General features: G+C 51.3%; 1 protein-coding gene across 2 annotated transcripts in view; it reads right to left on the reverse strand.

Annotated features, from left to right (window-relative positions):
• LOC129831759 (tyrosine-protein kinase receptor UFO) overlaps positions 1-14,592 on the reverse strand; it is a 130,997-nt gene extending 116,405 nt beyond the window's left edge. For both annotated transcript variants that reach the window (XR_008755809.1, XM_055895182.1), the window contains exons 1-2: positions 13,866-14,592; positions 463-667 (exon numbers count right to left, since the gene is read on the reverse strand). Coding sequence is in view for 1 of the 2 variants with exons in the window: in XM_055895182.1 (XP_055751157.1) it covers positions 463-667; positions 13,866-14,031 (371 nt within the window). In the remaining variant the exon portion in view is untranslated. The remainder of the gene's footprint in view (positions 1-462; positions 668-13,865) is intronic.
• Between the last annotated feature and the right edge of the window lie 10,751 nt (positions 14,593-25,343).

Genomic DNA, 25,343 nt, shown 5'->3' on the forward strand with positions numbered 1-25,343 from the left:
TCTCAGACAGATGGGCAGATACTAACGGATGGGTGAAGAAACAAGCTGACAGACAGACACATCAGTCCCTACCTGAGTGTGCTGATAGAGATAAAGACAGACAGACAGAGAGGAGAGACAGACAGACAGAGAGGACAGACAGACAGACAGACAGACAGACAGACAGACAGACAGGAGAGAGACAGACAGACAGACAGACAGACAGACAGACAGGAGAGAGACAGACAGACAGACCAGGCAGACAGACAGAGAGGACAGACAGAGAGACAGACAGACAGACAGACAGACAGACCAGACAGACAGGAGAGAGACAGACAGACAGAGAGGAGAGACAGACAGACAGACAGACAGACAGACAGACAGACAGGAGAGAGACAGACAGACAGACAGACAGACAGACAGACAGACAGACAGACAGACCAGACAGACAGGAGAGAGACAGACAGACCAGTCCCTTCCTACCTGAGTGTGCTGATGACCATCCAGCTGCGTGACGCAACAGGAACCTGTATTTGGTTGGTGTCAGCCCACTCCAGGGGCTGTCCGTCCCGCTGCCAGAGCACATCAGGGGGGTCCTCGCCCCCCCAACCCTGCAGTGTGCACACCACCTTCACCGGCTTCCCAAGCGATGATGTCACGTTACCGGGGCTACGGATGAACTGCAGCTCTGAGAGGAAGAGACAAAAGACTGGTTAACTTCATAATAATAATAATATATTCTATTTAGCAGTGCATACATTTTCTGTACGAGTTGTCCCAGCAGGAATCCAACCCACAATCCTTGGCATTGCAAGTGCCAACTACCAACAGAGCCACATAGGACAACCCTCATCGAATACTAGTTGTTGTTTATACATAATATATACATTTACTATTGTCTGCAGCAAAAATGTATTATTTTATCCAATAAGATGCTGTGTTTTTGTCACATGATTCGCTTTATGTCTTGGGCCCTGAGTTTCTCCTGGTCAGGTCACATGGTCAAGTCACATGGTCAGGAGAAATATGGAATTGTTTTAAGAAGTTCATACTATGGATCATTTTGCTATTTGATTTAGAATTTTAGGACCCCTTTAGGTATCAAAGAAAATGTATATTTGATAAAATATTGAATTTGTCCTTTACTACTATAGCTCACAAAAAGAAAACCAGCCCCGTTGCGGACCAGGATGTCTTGCTCCCAGACAGACTAAATAACTTTTTTGCTCGCTTTGAGGACAATACAGTGCCACTGACACGGCCCGCTACCAAAACCTGCGGGCTCTCCTTCACTGCAGCCGAGGTGAGTAAAACATTTAAACGTGTTAACCCTCGCAAGGCTGCACGCCCAGACGGCATTCCCAGCCGCTTCCTCAGAGCATGCGCAGACCAGCTGGCTGGTGTGTTTACGGACATATTCAATCTCTCCCGATCCCAGTCTGCTGTTCCCACATGCTTCAAGATGGCCACCATTGTTCCTGTACCCAAGAAAGCAAAGGTAACTGAACTAAATGACTATCGCCCCGTAGCACTCACTTCCGTCATCATGAAGTGATTTGAGAGACTCGTCAAGAACCATATCACCTCCACCTTACCTGACACCCTAGACCCACACCAATTTGCTTACCGACCCAACAGGTCCACAGACGACGCAATCGCAACCACACTGCACACTGCCCTAACCCATCTGGACAAGAGGAATACCTATGTGAGAATGCTGTTCATCGACTACCGCTCAGCATTTAACACCATAGTACCCTCCAAACTCGTCATCAAGCTCGAGACCCTGGGTCTCGACCCCGCCCTGTGCAACTGGGTACTGGACTTCCTGACGGGCCCCCCCCAGGTGGTGAGGGTAGGTAACAACATCTCCAACCCGCTGATCCTCAACACTGGGGCCCCACAAGGGTGCGTTCTGAGCCCTCTCCTGTACTCCCTGTTCACCCACGACTGTGTGGCCATGCACGCCTCCAACTCAATCATCAAGTTTGCGGACGACACTACAGTGGTTGGCTTGATTACCAACAACGACGAGACGGCCTACAGGGAGGAGGTGAGGGCCCTCGGAGTGTGGTGTCAGGAAAATAACCTCACACTCAACGTCAACAAAACAAAGGAGATGATTGTGGACTTCAGGAAACAGCAGAGGGAGCACCCCCCTATCCACATCGACGAGACAGTAGTGGAGAGGGTAGTAAGTTTTAAGTTCCTCGGTGTACACATCACGGACAAACTGAATTGGTCCACCCACACAGACAGCGTTGTGAAGAAGGCGCAGCAGCGCCTCTTCAACCTCAGGAGGATGAAGAAATTCGGCTTGTCACCAAAAGCACTCACAAACTTCTACAGATGCACAATCGAGAGCATCCTGTCGGGCTGTATCACCGCCTGGTACGGCAACTGCTCCGCCCACAACCGCAAGGCTCTCCAGAGGGTAGTGAGGTCTGCACAACGCATCACCGGGGGCAAACTACCTGCCCTCCAGGACACCTACACCACCCGATGTCACAGGAAGACCATAAAGATAATCAAGGACAACAACTACCCGAGCCACTGCCTGTTCACCCCGCTATCATCCAGAAGGTGAGGTCAGTACAGGTGCATCAAAGCAGGGACCGAGAGACTGAAAAACAGCTTCTATTTCAAGGCCATCAGACTGTTAAACAGCCACCACTAACATTTAGTGGCTGCTGCCAACATACTGACTCAACTCCAGCCACTTTAAAAATGGGAATTGATGGAAATTTATGTAAAAATGTATCACTAGCAACTTTAAACATGCCACTTAATATAATGTTTACATACCCTACATTACTCATCTCATATGTATATGTATATACTGTACTCTATATCATCTACTGCATCTTGCCATCTTTATGTAATACATGTATCACTAGCCACTTTAAACTATGCCACTTTATGTTTATATACCCTACATTACTCATCTCATATGTATATACTGTACTCTATACCATCTACTGCATCTTGCCTATGCCGTTTTGTACCATCACTCATTCATATATTTTTATGTACATATTCTTCATTCCTTTACACTTGTGTGTATAAGGTAGTTGTTGTGAAATTGTTAGGTTAGATTACTTGTTGGTTATTACTGCACGAACTAGAAGCACAAGCATTTCGCTACACTCGCATTAACATCTGCTAACCATGTGTATGTGACAAATAAAATAAAATTTGATTTGATTTGAAACACATTGAACAACATTCATAAATGACAAAAAAGACCGTTAAAAGATCAATCATAAGGAATAATGTGTTGTCCTATATCTAGGAGAATATAAGAAAGCTCAGGAAATATTTGTGTTTTTTTGGATACATATTTAACCCCTTACTAGTCAATAGTCTAATTCGTGTGAGTATGCTAATAAAAGGCCTTCACCCGGCCTGACTGAGGAGCAGACCTGGCTCCTTCACCCGGCCTGACTGAGGAGCAGACCTGGCTCCTTAACCCTGCCTGATTGAGGAGCAGACCTGGCTCCTTAACCCGGCCTGACTGAGGAGCAGACCTGGCTCCTTAATCCGGCCTGACTGAGGAGCAGACCTGGCTCCTTAACCCGGCCTGACTGAGGAGCAGACCTGTCTCCTTAACCCGGCCTGACTGAGGAGCAGACCTGGCTCCTTAACCCGGCCTGACTGAGGAGCAGACCTGGCTCCTTAACCCGGCCTGACTGAGGAGCAGACCTGGCTCCTTAACCCGGCCTGACTGAGGAGCAGACCTGGCTCCTTAACCCGGCCTGACTGAGGAGCAGACCTGGCTCCTTAACCCGGCCTGACTGAGGAGCAGACCTGTCTCCTTAACCCGGCCTGACTGAGGAGCTGACCTGTCTCCTTAACCCGGCCTGACTGAGGAGCAGACCTGTCTCCTTAACCCGGCCTGACTGAGGAGCTGACCTGGCTCCTTAACCCGGCCTGACTGAGGAGCAGACCTGGCTCCTTAACCCGGCCTGACTGAGGAGCAGACCTGTCTCCTTAACCCGGCCTGACTGAGGAGCTGACCTGTCTCCTTAACCCGGCCTGACTGAGGAGCAGACCTGTCTCCTTAACCCGGCCTGACTGAGGAGCTGACCTGTCTCCTTAACCCGGCCTGACTGAGGAGCAGACCTGTCTCCTTAACCCGGCCTGACTGAGGAGCAGACCTGTCTCCTTAACCCGGCCTGACTGAGGAGCAGACCTGTCTCCTTAACCCGGCCTGACTGAGGAGCAGACCTGTCTCCTTAACCCGGCCTGACTGAGGAGCTGACCTGTCTCCTTAACCCGGCCTGACTGAGGAGCTGACCTGTCTCCTTAACCCGGCCTGACTGAGGAGCAGACCTGGCTCCTTAACCCGGCCTGACTGAGGAGCAGACCTGGCTCCTTAACCCGGCCTGACTGAGGAGCAGACCTGGCTCCTTAATCCGGCCTGACTGAGGAGCAGACCTGGCTCCTTAACCCGGCCTGACTGAGGAGCAGACCTGTCTCCTTAACCCGGCCTGACTGAGGAGCAGACCTGGCTCCTTAACCCGGCCTGACTGAGGAGCAGACCTGGCTCCTTAACCCGGCCTGACTGAGGAGCAGACCTGACTCCTTAACCCGGCCTGACTGAGGAGCAGACCTGGCTCCTTAACCCGGCCTGACTGAGGAGCAGACCTGTCTCCTTAACCCGGCCTGACTGAGGAGCTGACCTGTCTCCTTAACCCGGCCTGACTGAGGAGCAGACCTGTCTCCTTAACCCGGCCTGACTGAGGAGCTGACCTGGCTCCTTAACCCGGCCTGACTGAGGAGCAGACCTGGCTCCTTAACCCGGCCTGACTGAGGAGCAGACCTGTCTCCTTAACCCGGCCTGACTGAGGAGCTGACCTGTCTCCTTAACCCGGCCTGACTGAGGAGCAGACCTGTCTCCTTAACCCGGCCTGACTGAGGAGCTGACCTGTCTCCTTAACCCGGCCTGACTGAGGAGCAGACCTGTCTCCTTAACCCGGCCTGACTGAGGAGCAGACCTGTCTCCTTAACCCGGCCTGACTGAGGAGCAGACCTGTCTCCTTAACCCGGCCTGACTGAGGAGCTGACCTGTCTCCTTAACCCGGCCTGACTGAGGAGCTGACCTGTCTCCTTAACCCGGCCTGACTGAGGAGCTGACCTGTCTCCTTAACCCGGCCTGAATGAGGAGCTGACCTGTCTCCTTAACCCGGCCTGACTGAGGAGCAGACCTGTCTCCTTAACCCGGCCTGACTGAGGAGCTGACCTGTCTCCTTAACCCGGCCTGACTGAGGAGCTGACCTGTCTCCTTAACCCGGCCTGACTGAGGAGCTGACCTGTCTCCTTAACCCGGCCTGAATGAGGAGCTGACCTGTCTCCTTAACCCGGCATGACTGAGGAGCTGACCTGGCTGAGCTGTGTGTCCAGGACAACGGCTCCTTGTTAGAGAGGAGTGGAAACACTGGGAGAAACACACACCACACTAACAGGACAGATACGAGGTACACACACCACACTAACAGGACAGATACGAGGTACACACACCACACTAACAGGACAGATACGAGGTACACACACCACACTAACAGGACAGATACGAGGTACACACACCACACTAACAGGACAGATACGACGTACACACACCACACACTAACAGGACAGATACGAGGTACACACACCACACTAACAGGACAGATACGACGTACACACACCACACACTAACAGGACAGATACGAGGTACACACTCCACACACCACACACTAACAGGACAGATACGAGGTACACACACCACACTCTAACAGGACAGATACGACGTACACACACCACACACTAACAGGACAGATACGAGGTACACACACCACACCACACACTAACAGGACAGATACGAGGTACACACACCACACACCACACACTAACAGGACAGATACGAGGTACACACACCACACACTAACAGGACAGATACGAGGTACACACACCACACCACACACTAACAGGACAGATACGAGGTACACACACCACACACCACACTAACAGGACAGATACGAGGTACACACACCACACTAACAGGACAGATACGAGGTACACACACCACACTAACAGGACAGATACGAGGTACACACTCCACACACCACACACTAACAGGACAGATACGAGGTACACACACCACACTAACAGGACAGATACGAGGTACACACTCCACACACCACACTAACAGGACAGATACGAGGTACACACACCACACTAACAGGACAGATACGAGGTACACACTCCACACACCACACTAACAGGACAGATACGAGGTACACACTCCACACACCACACTAACAGGACAGATACGAGGTACACACTCCACACACCACACTAACAGGACAGATACGAGGCACACACACAGATGCATTGCTCACGCCCACTCCACATATTCTGCCCCTCTACCAGTTCAGCAGCTTTACATCCCGCTGGACTCGGGATCCGAACTGGCGACCCTCTGTGTCCCTTTTCCCCCCTGCTAGGCTACCTGCCATCCTATGTAACGTTATGACAACTGTCTTCTGGTAGATGGAAAAAGCTTTCCTAAAAAAAAAACATTCTCAACTAAACGTTAACTACAAAGTATCCTATGTCTTATCTGCCAGAGTGATATCATGATTATTTGCATTAATCCGGTGGCCATTTTGTTTTACATACTCTGCATTCATATGAGCACTACAGAAACATCGTTAACCAATCAATGGTCTCTGGCTGTAGTGCTCAGTTGAATTTAACTACACCTACAACAAATCTAAACGTTTTAAACCTCTTGATGTTGTCGTGGACTTAGAACCTCCCCTTTTGTTGTTTTTCTATTTAAGAAGTGTACATTTTGAGAGCGAAAACGTTTTTCAATTTTTTTAAAAACAAAACGGAGAAAATGGAATTTGGGAGGAGAAAAAAAATCAGGCAAGAAAATATACCCGATTTAATATTCACATTATATAGGGCCCTGATATTGTCTTCCTCTACCTTAATTTATTGTCCTAGAAACAGATACACACACTCCTATACACACACACACACACACACACACACACACACACACACACACACACACACACACACACACACACACACACACACACACACACACACACACACACACACACACACACACACACACACCCCAGTTCACTAACTCACGCCAGTAAAGATTTTCTCAAGCTTGTCAACCAGCCTTCCTCGTCTGTTTCACTACCAACATCTGACCTCTAACCCCTAACCCCTGACCCGTAGAGGTCCTCTGTTCCGCCCAACCAAGTCGCTCATACACACCACATATACAAACATCCATAAAATAACTCTCAACCGCTTCACCATCTCAACGGAGCTGAGCGCAACAGGCGAGAGAGCTTGTTTCACTTCCACAGAGCAAAATGGAACGGGAAATAAATAGATTAATTTAGAGTACACCTCATTATAGACATCACACATACAGAGACACATAAACACATACAACCACACACACACATACAACCACACACACACACATACACACACGCTAACACACACACATATGCACACACACATATGCACACACACGCTAACACACACACACACACACACTAACATTCGCTAACACACACACACACACACACACACACACACACACACACACACACACACACACACACACACACACACACACACACACACAGAACTGCTAAGAGAGTATGTTTAAATGAAGGGGCCCAGTAACTGTCTGCCTCAACGCTTCACTGCCGCTGTGTGTATAATGTGTTGGCCTTCATCGTCTTCCCTTCATCTTCAGATATTACACCACCCTGCATCACATCAGATATGACACCACCCTGCATCACATCAGATATTACACCACCCTGCATCACATCAGATATTACACCACCCTGCATCACATCAGATATGACACCACCCTGCATCACATCAGATATTACACCACCCTGCATCACATCAGATATTACACCACCCTGCATCACGTCAGATATGACACCACCCTGCAACACATCAGATATTACACCACCCTGCATCACATCAGATATGACACCACCCTGCATCACATCAGATATTACACCACCCTGCATCACATCAGATATGACACCACCCTGCATCACATCAGATATGACACCACCCTGCATCACATCAGATATGACACCACCCTGCATCACATCAGATATTACACCACCCCGCATCACATCAGATATTACACCACCCTGCATCACATCAGATATGACACCACCCTGCATCACATCAGATATTACACCACCCTGCATCACATCAGATATGACACCACCCTGCATCACATCAGATATTACACCACCCTGCATCACATCAGATATTACACCACCCTGCATCACATCAGATATTACACCACCCTGCATCACATCAGATATTACACCACCCCGCATCACATCAGATATTACACCAACCCTGCATCACATCAGATATGACACCACCCTGCATCACATCAGATATTACACCACCCTGCATCACATCAGATATGACACCACCCTGCATCACATCAGATATTACACCACCCTGCATCACATCAGATATGACACCACCCTGCATCACATCAGATATTACACCACCCTGCATCACATCAGATATTACACCACCCTGCATCACATCAGATATTACACCACCCTGCATCACATCAGATATTACACCACCCCGCATCACATCAGATATTAGACCACCCTGCATCACATCAGATATTACACCACCCCGCATCACATCAGATATTACACCAACCCTGCATCACATCAGATATTACACCACCCTGCATCACATCAGATATTACACCACCCTGCATCACATCAGATATTACACCACCCTGCATCACATCAGATATTACACCACCCCGCATCACATCAGATATTACACCAACCCTGCATCACATCAGATATTACACCACCCTGCATCACATCAGATATTACACCACCCTGCATCACATCAGATATTACACCAACCCTGCATCACATCAGATATGACACCACCCTGCATCACATCAGATATTACACCACCCTGCATCACATCAGATATTACACCACCCTGCATCACATCAGATATTACACCACCCTGCATCACATCAGATATTACACCACCCCGCATCACATCAGATATTACACCAACCCCGCATAACATCAGATATTACACCACCCGGCATCACATCAGATATTACACCACCCTGCATCACATCAGATATTACACCACCCTGCATCACATCAGATATGACACCACCCTGCATCACATCAGATATTACACCAACCCTGCATCACATCAGATATGACACCACCCTGCATCACATCAGATATTACACCACCCTGCATCACATCAGATATTACACCAACCCTGCATCACATCAGATATTACACCACCCTGCATCACATCAGATATGACACCACCCTGCATCACATCAGATATTACACCAACCCTGCATCACATCAGATTTTACACCACCCTGCATCACATCAGATATTACACCACCCTGCATCACATCAGATATTACACCAACCCTGCATCACATCAGATATTACACCACCCTGCATCACATCAGATATGACACCACCCTGCATCACATCAGATATTACACCACCCTGCATCACATCAGATATTACACCAACCCTGCATAACATCAGATATTACACCAACCCTGCATCACATCAGATATTACACCACCCTGCATCACATCAGATATGACACCACCCTGCATCACATCAGATATGACACCACCCTGCATCACATCAGATATTACACCAACCCTGCATCACATCAGATTTTACACTACCCTGCATCACATCAGATATTACACCACCCTGCATCACATCAGATATTACACCACCCTGCATCACATCAGATATTACACCAACCCTGCATCACATCAGATATTACACCACCCTGCATCACATCAGATATGACACCACCCTGCATCACATCAGATATTACACCACCCTGCATCACATCAGATATTACACCAACCCTGCATCACATCAGATATTACACCAACCCTGCATCACATCAGATATTACACCACCCTGCATCACATCAGATATGACACCACCCTGCATCACATCAGATATTACACCAACCCTGCATCACATCAGATATTACACCACCCTGCATCACATCAGATATGACACCACCCTGCATCACATCAGATATGACACCACCCTGCATCACTTCTTCTCTCACTCCCTTTGTCTTTCTGTCTCTTTATGTCACATAACTCAGTTCTTCACAGCATTTCCCCTCCACTAGATCTCTCCCTCCACCCCTCCATCCCTCCACTAGATCTCTCCCTCCACCCCTCCACTAGATCTCTCCCTCCACCCTCCATCCCTCCACCCTCCACCCCTCCACTAGATCTCTCCCTCCAACCCCTCCATCCCTCCACTAGATCTCTCCCTCCACCCTCCATCCCTCCACCCTCCACCCCTCCACTAGATCTCTCCCTCCAACCCCTCCATCCCTCCACTAGATCTCTCCCTCCATCCCTCCACTAGATCTCTCTCTCCACCCCTCCACTAGATCTCTCCCTCCATCCCTCCACTAGATCTCTCCCTCCATCCCTCCACTAGATCTCTCCCTCCGCCCCTCCATCCCTCCACTAGATCTCTCCCTCCATCCCTCCACTAGATCTCTCCCTCCATCCCTCCAAAATCAAATCAAATCAAGATTATTTTATATAGCCCTTCGTACATCAGCTAATATCTCGAAGTGCTGTACAGAAACCCAGCCTAAAACCCCAAACAGCAAGCAATGCAGGTGTAGAAGCACGGCGGCTAGGAAAAACTCCCTAGAAAGGCCAAAACCTAGGAAGAAACCTAGAGAGGAACCAGGCTATGAGGGGTGGCCAGTCCTCTTCTGGCTGTGCCGGGTGGAGATTATAACAGAACATGGCCAAGATGTTCAAATGTTCATAAATGTTCACAAATAATAATCAGGAGTAAATGTCAGTTGGCTTTTCATAGCCGATCAGATCTCTCCCTCCATCCCTCCACTAGATCTCTCCCTCCATCCCTCCATCCCTCCACTAGATCTCTCCCTCCATCCCTCAACTAGATCTCTCCCTCCATCCCTCCACTAGATCTCTCCCTCCATCCCTCCACCCCTCCACTAGATCTCTCCCTCCATCCCTCCACTAGATCTCTCCCTCCATCCCTCCACTAGATCTCTCCCTCCATCCCTCCACGAGATCTCTCCCTCCATCCCTCCACTAGATCTCTCCCTCCATCCCTCCATCCCTCCACTAGATCTCTCCCTCCATCCCTCAACTAGATCTCTCCCTCCATCCCTCCACTAGATCTCTCCCTCCATCCCGCCGCCCCTCCATCCCTCCACTAGATCTCTCCCTCCACCCCTCCGCCCCTCCATCCCTCCACTAGATCTCTCCCTCCACCCCTCCGCCCCTCCATCCCTCCACTAGATCTCTCCCTCCATCCCTCAACTAGATCTCTCCCTCCATCCCGCCGCCCCTCCATCCCTCCACTAGATCTCTCCCTCCACCCCTCCGCCCCTCCATCCCTCCACTAGATCTCTCCCTCCACCCCTCCACTAGATCTCTCCCTCCACCCCTCCATCCCTCCACTAGATCTCTCCCTCCATCCCTCCACTAGATCTCTCCCTCCATCCCTCCACTAGATCTCTCCCTCCACCCCTCCACTAGATCTCTCCCTCCACCCCTTCATCCCTCCACTAGATCTCTCCCTCCATCCCTCCACTAGATCTCTCCCTCCACCCCCCCACTAGATCTCTCCCTCCATCCCTCCACTAGATCTCTCCCTCCATCCCTCCACGAGATCTCTCCCTCCACCCCTTCATCCCTCCACTAGATCTCTCCCTCCATCCCTCCACTAGATCTCTCCCTCCACCCCTCCACTAGATCTCTCCCTCCATCCCTCCATCCCTCCACTAGATCTCTCCCTCCATCCCTCCACTAGATCTCTCCCTCCATCCCTCCACTAGATCTCTCCCTCCACCCCTCCACTAGATCTCTCCCTCCATCCCTCCATCCCTCCACTAGATCTCTCCCTCCATCCCTCCACTAGATCTCTCCCTCCATCCCTCCACTAGATCTCTCCCTCCACTAGATCTCTCCCTCCACCTCTTCATGCCTCCACTAGATCTCTCCCTCCATCCCTCCACTAGATCTCTCCCTCCACCCCTCCACTAGATCTCTCCCTCCACCCTTCCACTAGATATCTCCCTCCACCCTTCAAATAGATCTCTCCCTCCACCCTCCATCCCTCCACTAGATCTCTCCCTCCACCCCTCCACTAGATCTCTCCCTCCATCCCTCCACTAGATCTCTCCCTCCACCCTCCATCCCTCCACTAGATCTCTCCCTCCATCCCTCCACTAGATCTCTCCCTCCACCCTCCATCCCTCCACTAGATCTCTCCCTCCATCCCTCCACTAGATCTCTCCCTCCATCCCTCCACTAGATCTCTCCCTCCACTAGATCTCTTCCTCCACCCCTTCATCCCTCCACTAGATCTCTCCCTCCACCCTCCATCCCTCCACTAGATCTCTCCCTCCACCCTCCACTAGATCTCTCCCTCCATCCCTCCACTAGATCTCTCCCTCCACCCTCCATCCCTCCACTAGATCTCTCCCTCCATCCCTCCACTAGATCTCTCCCTCCATCCCTCCACTAGATCTCTCCCTCCATCCCTCAACTAGATCTCTCCCTCCACCCTCCATCCCTCCACTAGATCTCTCCCTCCACTAGATCTCTCCCTCCACCCCTCCACCCCTCCACTAGATCTCTCCCTCCACTAGATCTCTCCCTCCACCCCTTCATCCCTCCACTAGATCTCTCCCTCCATCCCTCCACTAGATCTCTCCCTCCACCCCTCCACGAGATCTCTCCCTCCATCCCTCCACCCCTCCACTAGATCTCTCCCTCCATCCCTCCACCCCTCCACCCCTGCATTTCATGCCATGCTTCTAAATTCATCCCTACATTTTTTCCCACTCCCCTCCTTCCTCCCCCCCTCCCTCCCTCTCCTCCACTTTTGTCCCCGTACCCCATCCATCATTTTGTTCTACTGAATCACCCTGACCCTGACTCACTCACAAGCATCAGCATTCCATTTTTTTCCTCTCTTTCCCCCTTTGCCCCTCACGCCCACACATCTCCCTCCACCCTCCTCCCTCCGTCTCTTCACCGTCCACTAGATCTCTCCCTCCACCCTCCTCCCTCCGTCTCTTCACCATCCACTAGATCTCTCCCTCCACCCTTCTCCCTCCGTCTCTTCACCCTCCTCCCTCCGTCTCTTCACCATCCAAATACCAACTGAAGCATCAACATTAAAGCAACTTTCTCCTCTTTGAAGTCTGGGTCAGACAGTAAATGACATGAGAGTCCATCTAACCAGTCATATCCCTCCTGTTGTACTCTCTCTCTCTCTCTCTCTCTCTGTCTCTCTCTCTCTCTCTCTCTCTCTCTGTCTCTCTCTCTCTCTCTCTCTCTCTCTCTCTCTCTCTCTCTCTCTCTCTCTCTCTCTCTCTCTCTGTCTCTGTCTCTGTCTCTCTCTCTCTCTGTCTCTCTCTCTCTCTCTCAGATCACAGACTGTTGGAATGTTCAAAACACACGATCACACTACCCAGGATGTTGTTCAAATATCAATGTTATTCAAATATCAATAATTTAAATGATTATTGAACAACAGTCAGGACATACCGTTGTTTAATGTAGTTAACTGTTAGATACATGGTGATAGGCATTGTAATAAACACACGTAAACACTTTTAGGCAGAGCAATCAAAGTATCACCATCCTCATCATCACCTTCAACATGCTCATTCTGCTCATCAGACTGTAAAGTACCCAGGTTGTCAGTAGGGGAGGTGAGATAAAGATGATAACGATTAGGATGAAGATGAGTTGTAAGACTTACCTGGCAAAGTACTTGCAGATCCTAAACTAAAAAACGCGACGAAAAACAGTATCCCCAGCGCCAGCCCCTGTGACCCGCTCTCCATAGCTGTCCCTTGGAGCAGCGCACTTCTAGCAGAATTCACGGTTCCAACTTTTAACTTGTTGGATGCGACTCCAGTCCGCATCAGCGCATTCCAGTAACTGTCACCGGCTCTGTTAAAAAAAAAATCGTTGTTGTACAACTGAAAAGTTTAGCGGATGTTCTTCCGACTGCTCGTGATTTAAAATCCACAGGTATTTCTTCCACTCGCTATCACTCCTCTCCTTCCCCGATTCTCATTTTATGTTGCGAAAAACAATTTCAAAACGTTACACCGATACCGTCCTAGGATTGTTTCTGCTCACTCCCACTGTTTACTACTTACTGCCTACTGACGTTTTATCTCCAGTCCGAAGTTTAAAAAAAAAAAAAAAAACTCACAGGCAGACAGTTTTCTCTCAGCGTAAAAACTGCGGATAGTCCATTGTTTGAGCTACAGTGACGGAAAAACGGCAAAAGTCGATCCAACCGTTTCAGTCTCCAATAAAGTTGTTGAAATAGTTTTTTGGGGGGGTGGGGGGGATCTGGAAGTGTATTTTCAAACCAGTGTTCGTGCCGTCTGTTGATCACAGAACTGCTTCTCTAGCCCCACCAAGTTGTCCCGTCCCTATTCTTTTTCTTCCTCACACAGGTTTCAAATTCCTTTAACTCAAGTTCTTTCCGTCCTCTTGCCTCCTCCTCCTCCTCCTCCTCCCTCTGCCGCTCTCCCTCCCCCTGTGCCTCTGCGTGATTCTCAGAGGATGTAAAGAAAGCAGACACAGCTGATTGTCTTCAGGACAATTCCCAGTCTCTTTTTAATAAGACTGATTCCCACCTCCTCGACAGTAAATCACTTATTTCCCTCCATTCAAACCCAGTAGCACTCAGTCAGTCAGTCTAGCCAGTCAGTCAGTCAGTCTAGCCAGTCAGTCAGCCAGTCAGCCAGTCAGTCAGTCAGCCAGTCAGTCAGCCAGTCAGCCAGTCAGTCAGTCAGTCAGTCAGTCTAGCCGACTACTCAGTAAGCTACCAACTATCTACATGTTAATTTTAACACAGTACACTATGTTTAAATATGATGAATGTATACCAGAATATACAATAGAACAAAATATCATAGAAATCAAGTGTCACATACAAGGTTTGATAGTGGTATGCTATTCATTCAGCCAGCAGCATACCACCCTGCATACCACTACTGGCTTGCTTCTGAAGCTAAGCAGGGTTGGTCCTGGTCAGTCCCTGGATGGGAGACCAGATGCTGCTGGAAGTGGTGTTGGAGGGCCAGTAGGAGGCACTCTTTCCTCTGGTCTAAAAAATATCCCAATGCCCCAGGGCAGTGATTGGGGACACTGCCCTGTGTTGGGTGCCGTCTTTCGGATGGGACGTTAAACGGGTGTCCTGACTCTCTGAGGTCATTAAAGATCCCATGGCACTTATCGTATGAGTAGGGGTGTTAACCCCGGTGTCCTGGATAAATTCCCAATCTGGCCCTCAAACCATCATGGTCACCTAATAATCCCCAGTTTACAATTGGCTCATTCATCCCCCTCCTCTCCCCTGTAACTATTCCCCAGGTCGTTGCTGCAAATGAGAACGTGTTCTCAGTCAACTTACCTGGTAAAATAAATAAAATAAAAATTCCTAGCCCATTATATTTATTGTGATAGAAAGATCACTTGCGGATTCTTTAAAAATGTCCCAATGTAGCCGTTTTTGTTTTAAATATTAACGTCTAGTTACTTTCTGTACATTTACTGTGATTGTTTTCAATTAAAACGGTCAACCAGAAACAAACCAAAAATAGCTTCTTCGTGTAATGGACATCGCCCCCTGCTTGCTTAGCGAGTACCACAAACACACGTGATCGTCGTTCCGTCGAGCGTCTTTAGCCGATCGCGACACCTGGAGAGAAAAAGCTAGCTAAATGAAGCAATGGAAGAGAGGACGCTTCAGGCTCGGGAGTACGGTTCACACATGCTCGCGTGATACATTAGCAAAGCGCAATTCCTCACGCAAGAATTTTGCTAGTAGTATCCTAGGAGTGGTCTAGCTGTCCAAATGACACCTAGCTGGTTTAAAAAAAATTATATATATATATATGTTTTAATGGTAGAGGTTTGAAATTCTCATTCTGTCACCACAACTAGCTGTTATTAGTAAGAGGTTTGGAACTCTCTTATTGGTCTACTAACTCATTTACCACCTAGTGATGTCACCAGCCAGGCCAAAACTCCATCCCACCAAAAAAACAGGCAAAAATTCCAGGCGGTCTTTCCCAACAGCTCTTACACTAAAAAAGGCATTATCAACATTTATCACAATTTCACATTATCATTCGAACCAGTGTTGAAATATATATATATATATATAAAACACAGGAAAATCCCACTTCTGCCTGCACTGGTCCTTTCTGTCCTGTCCCTTCAGGTCTCTCCCATAACTAATATGATTAAACCAAATCTAAACCAACTTCGAGAATGCCAAAGATACATTGGATTGGAATGCTTAGTGGAATGTAGGATATTTCTCATTCTGTTCCCTCATAGCGTGCATGTCAACTACATGTGTTACCATATTACATATGAGCATTCATAGATTAAATTTAGAGAGAGGAAGAGAGAAAGAGAGGGAGGGAGAATTAGAGAGAGGGGGGGGGGGGCCTGACCTGTGAGGTGATCTTTCTGTCTGGGAGGAGGGGAGATGGGGGGAAGAGCCTGACCTGTGAGGTGATCTTTCTGTCTGGGAGGAGGGGAGAAGGGGAGATGGGGGGGAAGAGCCTGACCTGTGATGTGATCTATCTGTCTGGGAGGAGGGGAGATGGGGGGACGAGCCTGACCTGTGATGTGATCTATCTGTCTGGGAGGAGGGGAGAAGAGGGGAGAAGAGGGGAGGCAGAAAGTTCACACACACAGAGGCAGCGACATCATGAATAATTGATTTGCAGGGTAGGAGGGGAGAGTCCTTGTTTTTCCCAGGAAAACTCCTCTATGCCTGGCTGGAAGGGAGCTGCTGTGGCTGCAGGTCGCCACTTTCATTAGCCAAACACTATCCAATGTCGTAAGAGATGCATGTTTGTTGAACTTAACAAATAGCTATCGGAACATTCCATCATGTTGTGCCCAGTTGAACACGCCCCACTGTCCGGCCAGCGGGCAGTGTGAGGGAGCTGTCTCTTTAAGAGCTGAGGTTCTGTTCTGTTCTGTTCTGCAGACTGTGTTGTGTATTCCCAGGGTGTTTTTTAAGGTAGTTAAGAGCCCTATCGGTTGATATAATATAGACCTCGGTCCTGGGTCTTCTGGACTGGTGGTGGAGTGGCACTGTCCCTTTAAGAGTGGTTCTATGGTTCTATGGTTGTGAGGTTGTGTTGTGTTTCCCAGGATCTTTAATGGAGAAGAAGAGGGGATGAGAAAGAGACCATTGTATCTCTTCTCCTTTCAATAGGGGCTCGACTGAACCATGGAGCATGCACTGCTCTCAGAGAGAGAGAGAGAGAGAGAGAGAGAGAGAGAGAGAGAGAGAGAGGGAGAGCAGGAGGGAGAGCGAGAGAGAGAGAGGGAGAGAGAGAGAAACACAGAGGGGTTCCTGCATGAGAAAGAAAGGACATTCCACTCAAAAACACAAAGTTGGGGAATGTTTGGGGGGGGGGGGGGGGGGGGGGGGCATCAAATCAGAGACGGGATTTACTTTAAATAAACCAGCCAGTCTTCAACCACTGTCACGACTTCCGCCGAAGTTGGTCCCTCTCTTTGTTCGGGCGGCGTTCGGCGGTCGACGTCACCGACTTCTAGCCATCACTGATCCACTTTTCATTTTCCATTGGTTTTGTCTCGTCTTCCTTCACACCTGGTTCCAAATCCATCAATTACACGTTGTGTATTTAACCCTTTGTTACCCCTCATGTCCTTGTCGGTATTGTTTCTTGTAGTGCTAATGCAACGGTATGCTGGTATTTACCGGGTTTCGTTTGACCCATTTATTTGTATTGTTCTGTTGACGGTGGTTTATGCATATTAAACGTCACAGTTGTGAATCAGTTTTCGTCTCTCCCTACGCCTGACTTCTCTGTCGCCAGTACGCACCTCACTACAACCAGTCTCCCAAGTATCCTGCAGAACTGGTTGTACCTGGGCTGTGACAGATATAGGGCATGTGTATGGTATGCTGATGTACAGAGGATTACAGTAAGTCTGAAGACTGAACAGGAATGGTGACATTATGCTACCGGCTTCCCTCCCGAAAGAGAAGTAGAGACTACAGATGTTTCTATGACTTCGTATTTGAAGATGTGAAAAGGAAGTTGGCGAGACTATTTTCATTGATCTGTCTGTGTGGGTAAACAAAGGTGACCTGTCGGTTGATATAGAGACATAGGGAGAGGGACAGGAAGTGCTTAGCATGGCAAAAAAAACAGTCTGTTACAACCCTCCTCCTCCTCCCTCTCCCTCCAGCCAGTAGTCTCCTCCTCCTCCCTCCTTCCCTCCAGCCAGTAGTCTCCTCCTCCTCCCTCCTTCCCTCCAGCCAGTAGTCTCCTCCTCCTCCCTCCTTCCCTCTAGCCAGTAGTCCCCTCCTCCTCCCTCTCTCCCTCCAGCCAGTAGTCTCCTCCTCCTCCCTCCTTCCCTCCAGCCAGTAGTCTCCTCCTCCTCCCTCCTTCCCTCCAGCCAGTAGTCTCCTCCTCCTCCCTCCTTCCCTCCAGCCAGTAGTCCCCTCCTCCTCCCTCTCTCCCTTCAGCCAGTAGTCTCCTCCTCCCCCCTACAGCCAGTAATCTCCTCCCTCCCTCCAGCCAGTAGTCTCCTCCTCCTCCCTCGAGCCGGTACTCTCCCTCCCTCCCTCCCTCCCTCCAGCCAGTAGTCCCCTCCTCCTCCCTCCCTCCCTCCAGCCAGTAGTCTCCTCCTCCCTCCAGTCAGTAGTCTCCTCCTCCCTCTCTCCCTCCAGCCAGTAGTCTCCTCCTCTTCCCTCCTTCCCTCCCTCCAGCCAGTAGTCTCCTCCTCTTCCCTCCTTCCCTCCCTCCAGCCAGTAGTCTCCTCCTCTTCCCTCCAGTCAGTAGTCTCCTCCCTCCAGTCAGTAGTCCCCTCCTCCTCCCTCCCTCCCTACAGCCAGTAGTCCCCTCCTCCTCCCTCCCTCCCTCCAGCCAGTAGTCTCCTCCTCCCTCCAGCCAGTAGTCCCCTCCTCCTCCCTCCCTCCCTACAGCCAGTAGTCCCCTCCTCCTCCCTCCCTCCCTCCAGCCAGTAGTCTCCTCCTCCCTCCAGCCAGTAGTCCCCTCCTCCTCCCTCCCTCCCTACAGCCAGTAGTCCCCTCCTCCTCCCTCCCTCCCTCCAGCCAGTAGTCTCCTCCTCCCTCCAGCCAGTAGTCCCCTTATCCTCCTTCCCTCCCTACAGCCAGTAGTATCCTCCTCCCTCCAGCCAGTAGTCCCCTCCTCCTCCCTCCCTCCCTCCAGCCAGTAGTCTCCTCCTCCCTCCAGCCAGTAGTCTCCTCCCCTTCCCTCCAGCCAGTAGTCTCCTCCCCTTCCCTCCAGCCAGTAGTCTCCTCCCCTTCCCTCCAGCCAGTAGTCTCCTCCCCTTCCCTCCAGCCAGTAGTCTCCTCCTCCCTCTCTCCCTCCAGCTAGTAGTCTCCTCCTCCCTCTCTCCCTCCAGCCAGTAGTCTCCTCCTCTTCCCTCCTTCCCTCCCTCCAGCCAGTAGTCTCCTCCTCTTCCCTCCAGCCAGTAGTCTCCTCCCTCCCTCCAGTCAGTAGTCTCCTCCCTCCCTCCAGTCAGTAGTCTCCTCCTCCCCCTCCCTCCAGTCAGTAGTCTCCCCCTCCCTCCCTCCCTCCAGCCAGTAGTCTCCTCCCTCCCTCCAGTCAGTAGTCTCCTCCTCCCCCTCCCTCCAGCCAGTAGTCTCCTCCTCTTCCCTCCCTCCCTCCCTCCCTCCAGCCAGTAGTCTCCTCCTCCTCCCTCCCTCCCTCCCTCCAGCCAGTAGTCTGCTCCTCTTCCTCCCTCCCTCCAGCCAGTAGTCTCCTCCTCCCCCCTCCAGCCAGTAGTCCCCTCCTCCCCCTCCCTCCCTCCAGCCAGTAGTCCCCCCCCCCTCCAGCCAGTAATCTCCTCCTCCTCCCTCCAGCCAGTAGGCTCCTCCTAACCCCCCCCCCCCCCCCCAGCCAGTAGTCTCCACCTCCCTCCCTCCCTCCAGCCAGTAGTCTCCTCCTAACCCCTCCCCCCCTCCCTCCAGCCAGTAGTATCCCCCTCCCTCCCTCCAGCCAGTAGTCTCCTCCTAACCCCCCCCCTCCAGCCAGTAGTCTCCTCCCTCCCTCCCTCCAGCCTGTAGTCTCTCCCTCCCTCCCTCCAGCCAGTTGTCTCCTCCCTCCCTCCAGTCAGTAGTTTCCTCCCTCCCTCCAGCCAGTGGTCTCCTCCCTCCCTCCAGCCAGTAGTCTCCTCCCTCCCTCCAGCCAGTAGTCTCCTCCCTCCCTCCAGCCAGTAGTCTCCTCCCTCCAGCCAGTAGTCTCCTCCCTCCAGCCAGTAGTCTCCTCCCTTCCTCCAGCCAGTAGTCTCCTCCCCCCTCCAGCCAGTAGTCTCCTCCTCCCCCCTCCAGTCAGTAGTCTCCTCCCTCCCTCCAGCCAGTAGTCTCCTCCCTCCCTCCAGCCAGTAGTCTCCTCCTCCCCCCTCCAGCCAGTAGTCTCCTCCTCAGTCCCTCCTTCCCTCCCTCCAGTCAGTAGTCTCCTCCCTTCCTCCAGCCAGTAGTCTCCTCCTCCCCACTCCAGCCAGAAGTCTCCTCCCTCCCTCCAGTCAGTAGTCTCCTCCCTCCCTCCCTCCAGTCAGTAGTGTCTTCCTCCCTCCCTCCAGCCAGTAGTCTCCTCCTCCCTCCAGTCAGTAGTCTCCTCCTCCTCCCTCCAGTCAGTAGTCTCCTCCTCCCCCCTCCAGCCAGTAGTCTCCTCCCTCCCTCCAGTCAGTAGTCTCCTCCCTCCAGCCAGTAGTCTCCTCAGTCCCTCCAGCCAGTAGTCTCCTCCCTCCCTCCAGCCAGTAGTCTCCTCCTCCCCCCTCCAGCCAGTAGTCTCCTCCCTCCCTCCAGTCAGTAGTCTCCTCCTCCTCCCTCCAGCCAGTAGTCTCCTCCCTCCCTCCAGCCAGTAGTCTCCTCCCTCCAGCCAGTAGTCTCCTCCCTCCCTCCAGTCAGTAGTCTCCTCCCTCCAGCCAGTAGTCTCCTCAGTCCCTCCAGCCAGTAGTCTCCTCCTCCACCCTCCAGTCAGTAGTCTCCTCCCTCCCTCCAGTCAGTAGTCTCCTCCTCCTCCCTCCAGCCAGTAGTCTCCACCTCCTCCCTCCAGCCAGTAGTCTCCTCCTCCACCCTCCAGCCAGTAGTCTCCTCCCTCCCTCCAGCCAGTAGTCTCCTCCTCCACCCTCCAGTCAGTAGTCTCCTCCCTCCCTCCAGTAGCAGTCTCCTCCTCCACCCTCCAGGTAGTAGTCTCCTCCCTCCCTCCAGTCAGTAATCTCCTCCTCCTCCCTCCAGTCAGTAGTCTCCTCCCCCCTCCAGCCAGTAGTCTCTTCCCTCCAGCCAGTAGTCTCCTCAGTCCCTCCAGCCAGTAGTCTCCTCAGTCCCTCCAGCCAGTAGTCTCCTCCCTCCAGCCAGTAGTCTCCTCCCTCCCTCAAGTCAGTAGTCTCCTCCCTCAAGTCAGTAGTCTCCTCAGTCCCTCCAGCCAGTAGTCTCCTCCTCCACCCTCCAGTCAGTAGTCTCCTCCCTCCAGCCAGTAGTCTCCTCCTCCACACTCCAGTCAGTAGTCTCCTCCCTCCCTCCAGTCAGTAGTCTCCTCCCTCCCTCCAGCCATTAGTCTCCTCCTTCCCTCCAGCCAGTAGTCTCCTCCCTCCCTCCAGCCAGTAGTCTCCTCCCTCCCTCCAGCCAGTAGTCTCCACCTCCCCCCTCCAGCCAGTAGTCTCCTCCCTCCCTCCAGCCAGTAGTCTCCTTCTCTCCCCTCCAGCCAGTAGATAATAAACATTGAAATAAACAATAAATAATGTACAGTAAACATTACACTTCCAACAGTTCCAAAATAGTAAAGACCTGTCTAATGTCATATTGTGTCTATATACAGTGTTGTAATGATGTGTGAATACTTACTGAAACATCCCCAGCTTCAGAGCACTCAGCAGAGATCTGAGCAGCTCTTCCTTTTCAAGTCCCTCTCTAGTCCCCCTCCCTCCCCTGCCCTCTCCCTCCCCTGTCCCTCTCAGGCGTGGCACGTTCACCCCAGAGAGGAGAGCTGTCAAGCAGGGTCCTGGAGGACAATACATCTCAATGAAACATGACTCCTCTGGTCCGTGCCTGCTGCTGCTAGGTACTGCTGCACTCTGCTGGTGGGGACTGCTGCCCTCTGCTGGTGGGGACTGCTGCCCTCTGCTGGTGAGGATTGCTGCCCTCTGCTGGTGGGGACTGCTGCCCTCTGCAGGTGGGGACTGCTGCCCTCTGCTGGTGGGGACTGCTGCCCTCTGCTGGTGGGGACTGCTGCCCTCTGCTGGTGGGGACTGCTGCCCTCTGCTGGTGGGGACTGCTGCCCTCTGCTGGTGGGGACTGCTGCCCTCTGCTGGTGGGGACTGCTGCCCTCTGCTGGTGGGGACTGCTGCCCTCTGCTGGTGGGGACTGCTGCCCTCTGCTGGTGGGGACTGCTGCCCTCTGCTGGTGGGGACTGCTGCCCTCTGCTGGTGGGGACTGCTGCCCTCTGCTGGTGGGGACTGCTGCCCTCTGCTGGTGGGGACTGCTGCCCTCTGCTGGTGGGGACTGCTGCCCTCTACTGGTGGGGACTGCTGCCCTCTGCTGGTGGGGACTGCTGCCCTCTGCTGGTGGGGACTGCTGCCCTCTGCTGGTGAGGACTGCTGCCCTCTGCTGGTGGGGACTGCTGCCCTCTGCTGGTGGGGACTGCTGCCCTCTGCTGGTGGGGACTGCTGCCCTCTGCTGGTGGGGACTGCTGCCCTCTGCTGGTGGGGACTGCTGCCCTCTGCTGGTGGGGACTGCTGCCCTCTGCTGGTGGGGACTGCTGCCCTCTGCTGGTGGGGACTGCTGCCCCCTGCTGGTGGGGATTGCTGCCCTCTGCTGGTGGGGACTGCTGCCCTCTGCAGGTGGGGACTGCTGCCCTCTGCTGGTGGGGACTGCTGCCCTCTGCTGGTGGGGACTGCTGCCCTCTGCTTGTGGGGACTGCTGCCCTCTGCTGGTGGGGACTGCTGCCCTCTGCTCGTGGGGATTGCTGCCCTCTGCTGGTGAGGATTGCTGCCCTCTGCTGGTGGGGACTGCTGCCCTCTGCTGGTGGGGACTGCTGCCCTCTGCTGGTGGGGACTGCTGCCCTCTGCTGGTGGGGACTGCTGCCCTCTGCTGGTGAGGATTGCTGTAGGATCACTTTTTTGGCATTAATATGGCTAAGATCAAGTGTGGTGCACAACAAAATTAACTAATTTACAAGTTTCTTAATCTGTGCATTCTGAATGATAGCAGTGGTGCCAACGGGCTAAAGAGTCCATTATGAATGATAGCAGTGGTGCCAACGGGCTAAAGATTCCATTATGAATGATAGCAGTGGTGCCAACAGGCTAAAGAGTCCATTATGAATGATAGCAGTGGTGCCAACAGGCTAAAGAGTCCATTATGAATGATAGCAGTGGTGCCAACGGGCTAAAGATTCCATTATTGATGATAGCAGTGGTGCCAACAGGCTAAAGAGTCCATTCTAATTGATAGCAGTGGTGCCAACGGGCTAAAGAGTCCATTATCGATGATAGCAGTGGTGCCAACAGGCTAAAGAGTCCATTCTGATTGATAGCAGTGGTGCCAACGGGCTAAAGAGTCCATTATGAATGATAGCAGTGGTGCCAACAGGCTAAAGAGTCCATTATCGATGATAGCAGTGGTGCCAACGGGCTAAAGAGTCCATTATGAATGATAGCAGTGGTGCCAACAGGCTAAAGAGTCCATTATGAATGATAGCAGTGGTGCCAACGGGCTAAAGAGTCCATTATTGATGATAGCAGTGGTGCCAACAGGCTAAAGAGTCCATTCTGAATGATAGCAGTGGTGCCAACAGGCTAAAGAGTCCATTATTGATGATAGCAGTGGTGCCAACAGGCTAAAGAGTCCATTATTGATGATAGCAGTGGTGCCAACAGGCTAAAGAGTCCATTATTGATGATAGCAGTGGTGCCAACAGGCTAAAGAGTCCATTATCGATGATAGCAGTGGTGCCAACAGGCTAAAGAGTCCATTATTGATGATAGCAGTGGTGCCAACAGGCTAAAGAGTCCATTATTGATGATAGCAGTGGTGCCAACGGGCTAAAGAGTCCATTCTGATTGATAGCAGTGGTGCCAACAGGCTAAAGAGTCCATTATCGATGATAGCAGTGGTGCCAACGGGCTAAAGAGTCCATTCTGATTGATAGCAGTGGTGCCAACAGGCTAAAGAGTCCATTCTGATTGATAGCAGTGGTGCCAACGGGCTAAAGAGTCCATTCTGATTGATAGCAGTGGTGCCAACGGGCTAAAGAGTCCATTATTGATGATAGCAGTGGTGCCAACAGGCTAAAGAGTCCATTATCGATGATAGCAGTGGTGCCAACGGGCTAAAGAGTCCATTATTGATGATAGCAGTGGTGCCAACAGGCTATAGAGTCCATTATTGATGATAGCAGTGGTGCCAACAGGCTAAAGAGTCCATTATTAATGATAGCAGTGGTGCCAACGGGCTAAAGAGTCCATTATGAATGATAGGAGTGGTGCCAACAGGCTAAAGAGTCCATTATTGATGATAGCAGTGGTGCCAACGGGCTAAAGAGTCCATTATGAATGATAGCAGTGGTGCCAACGGGCTAAAGAGTCCATTATGAATGATAGCAGTGGTGCCAACAGGCTAAAGAGTCCATTATTGATGATAGCAGTGGTGCCAACAGGTTATTGGAGTCGCCTCTTCGCTGTTGACGTTGAGACTGGTGTTTTGCGGCTACTATTTAATGAAGCTGCCAGTTGAGGACTTGTGAGGCGTCTGTTTCTCAAACTAGACAGCCTAATGTACTTGTCCTCTTGCTCAGTTGTGCACCGGGGCCTCCCACTCCTCTTTCTATTCTGGTTAGAGACAGTTCACGCTGTTCTGTGAACAGAGTAGTACACAGCATTGTATAAGATCTTACATTTTGGGCAATTTCTAGCATGGAATAGCCTTCATTTCTCAGAACAAGACTGACGAGTCTTAGAAGAAATTCTTTGTTTCTGGCCATTTTGAGCCTGTAATCGAACCCACACATGCTGATGCTCCAGATACTCAACTAGTCTAAAGAAGGCCAGTTTTATTGCTTCTTTAATCCAAACAACAGTTTCAGCTGTGCTAACATAATTGTAAAAGGGTTTTCTAATGATCAGTTAGCCTTTTAAAATGATAAACTTGGATTAGCTAACACAACGTGCCATTGGAACACAGGAGTGATGG

The sequence above is a fragment of the Salvelinus fontinalis genome, chromosome 33 (assembly GCF_029448725.1).
Source record: "Salvelinus fontinalis isolate EN_2023a chromosome 33, ASM2944872v1, whole genome shotgun sequence".
Taxonomy (NCBI): domain Eukaryota; kingdom Metazoa; phylum Chordata; class Actinopteri; order Salmoniformes; family Salmonidae; genus Salvelinus; species Salvelinus fontinalis.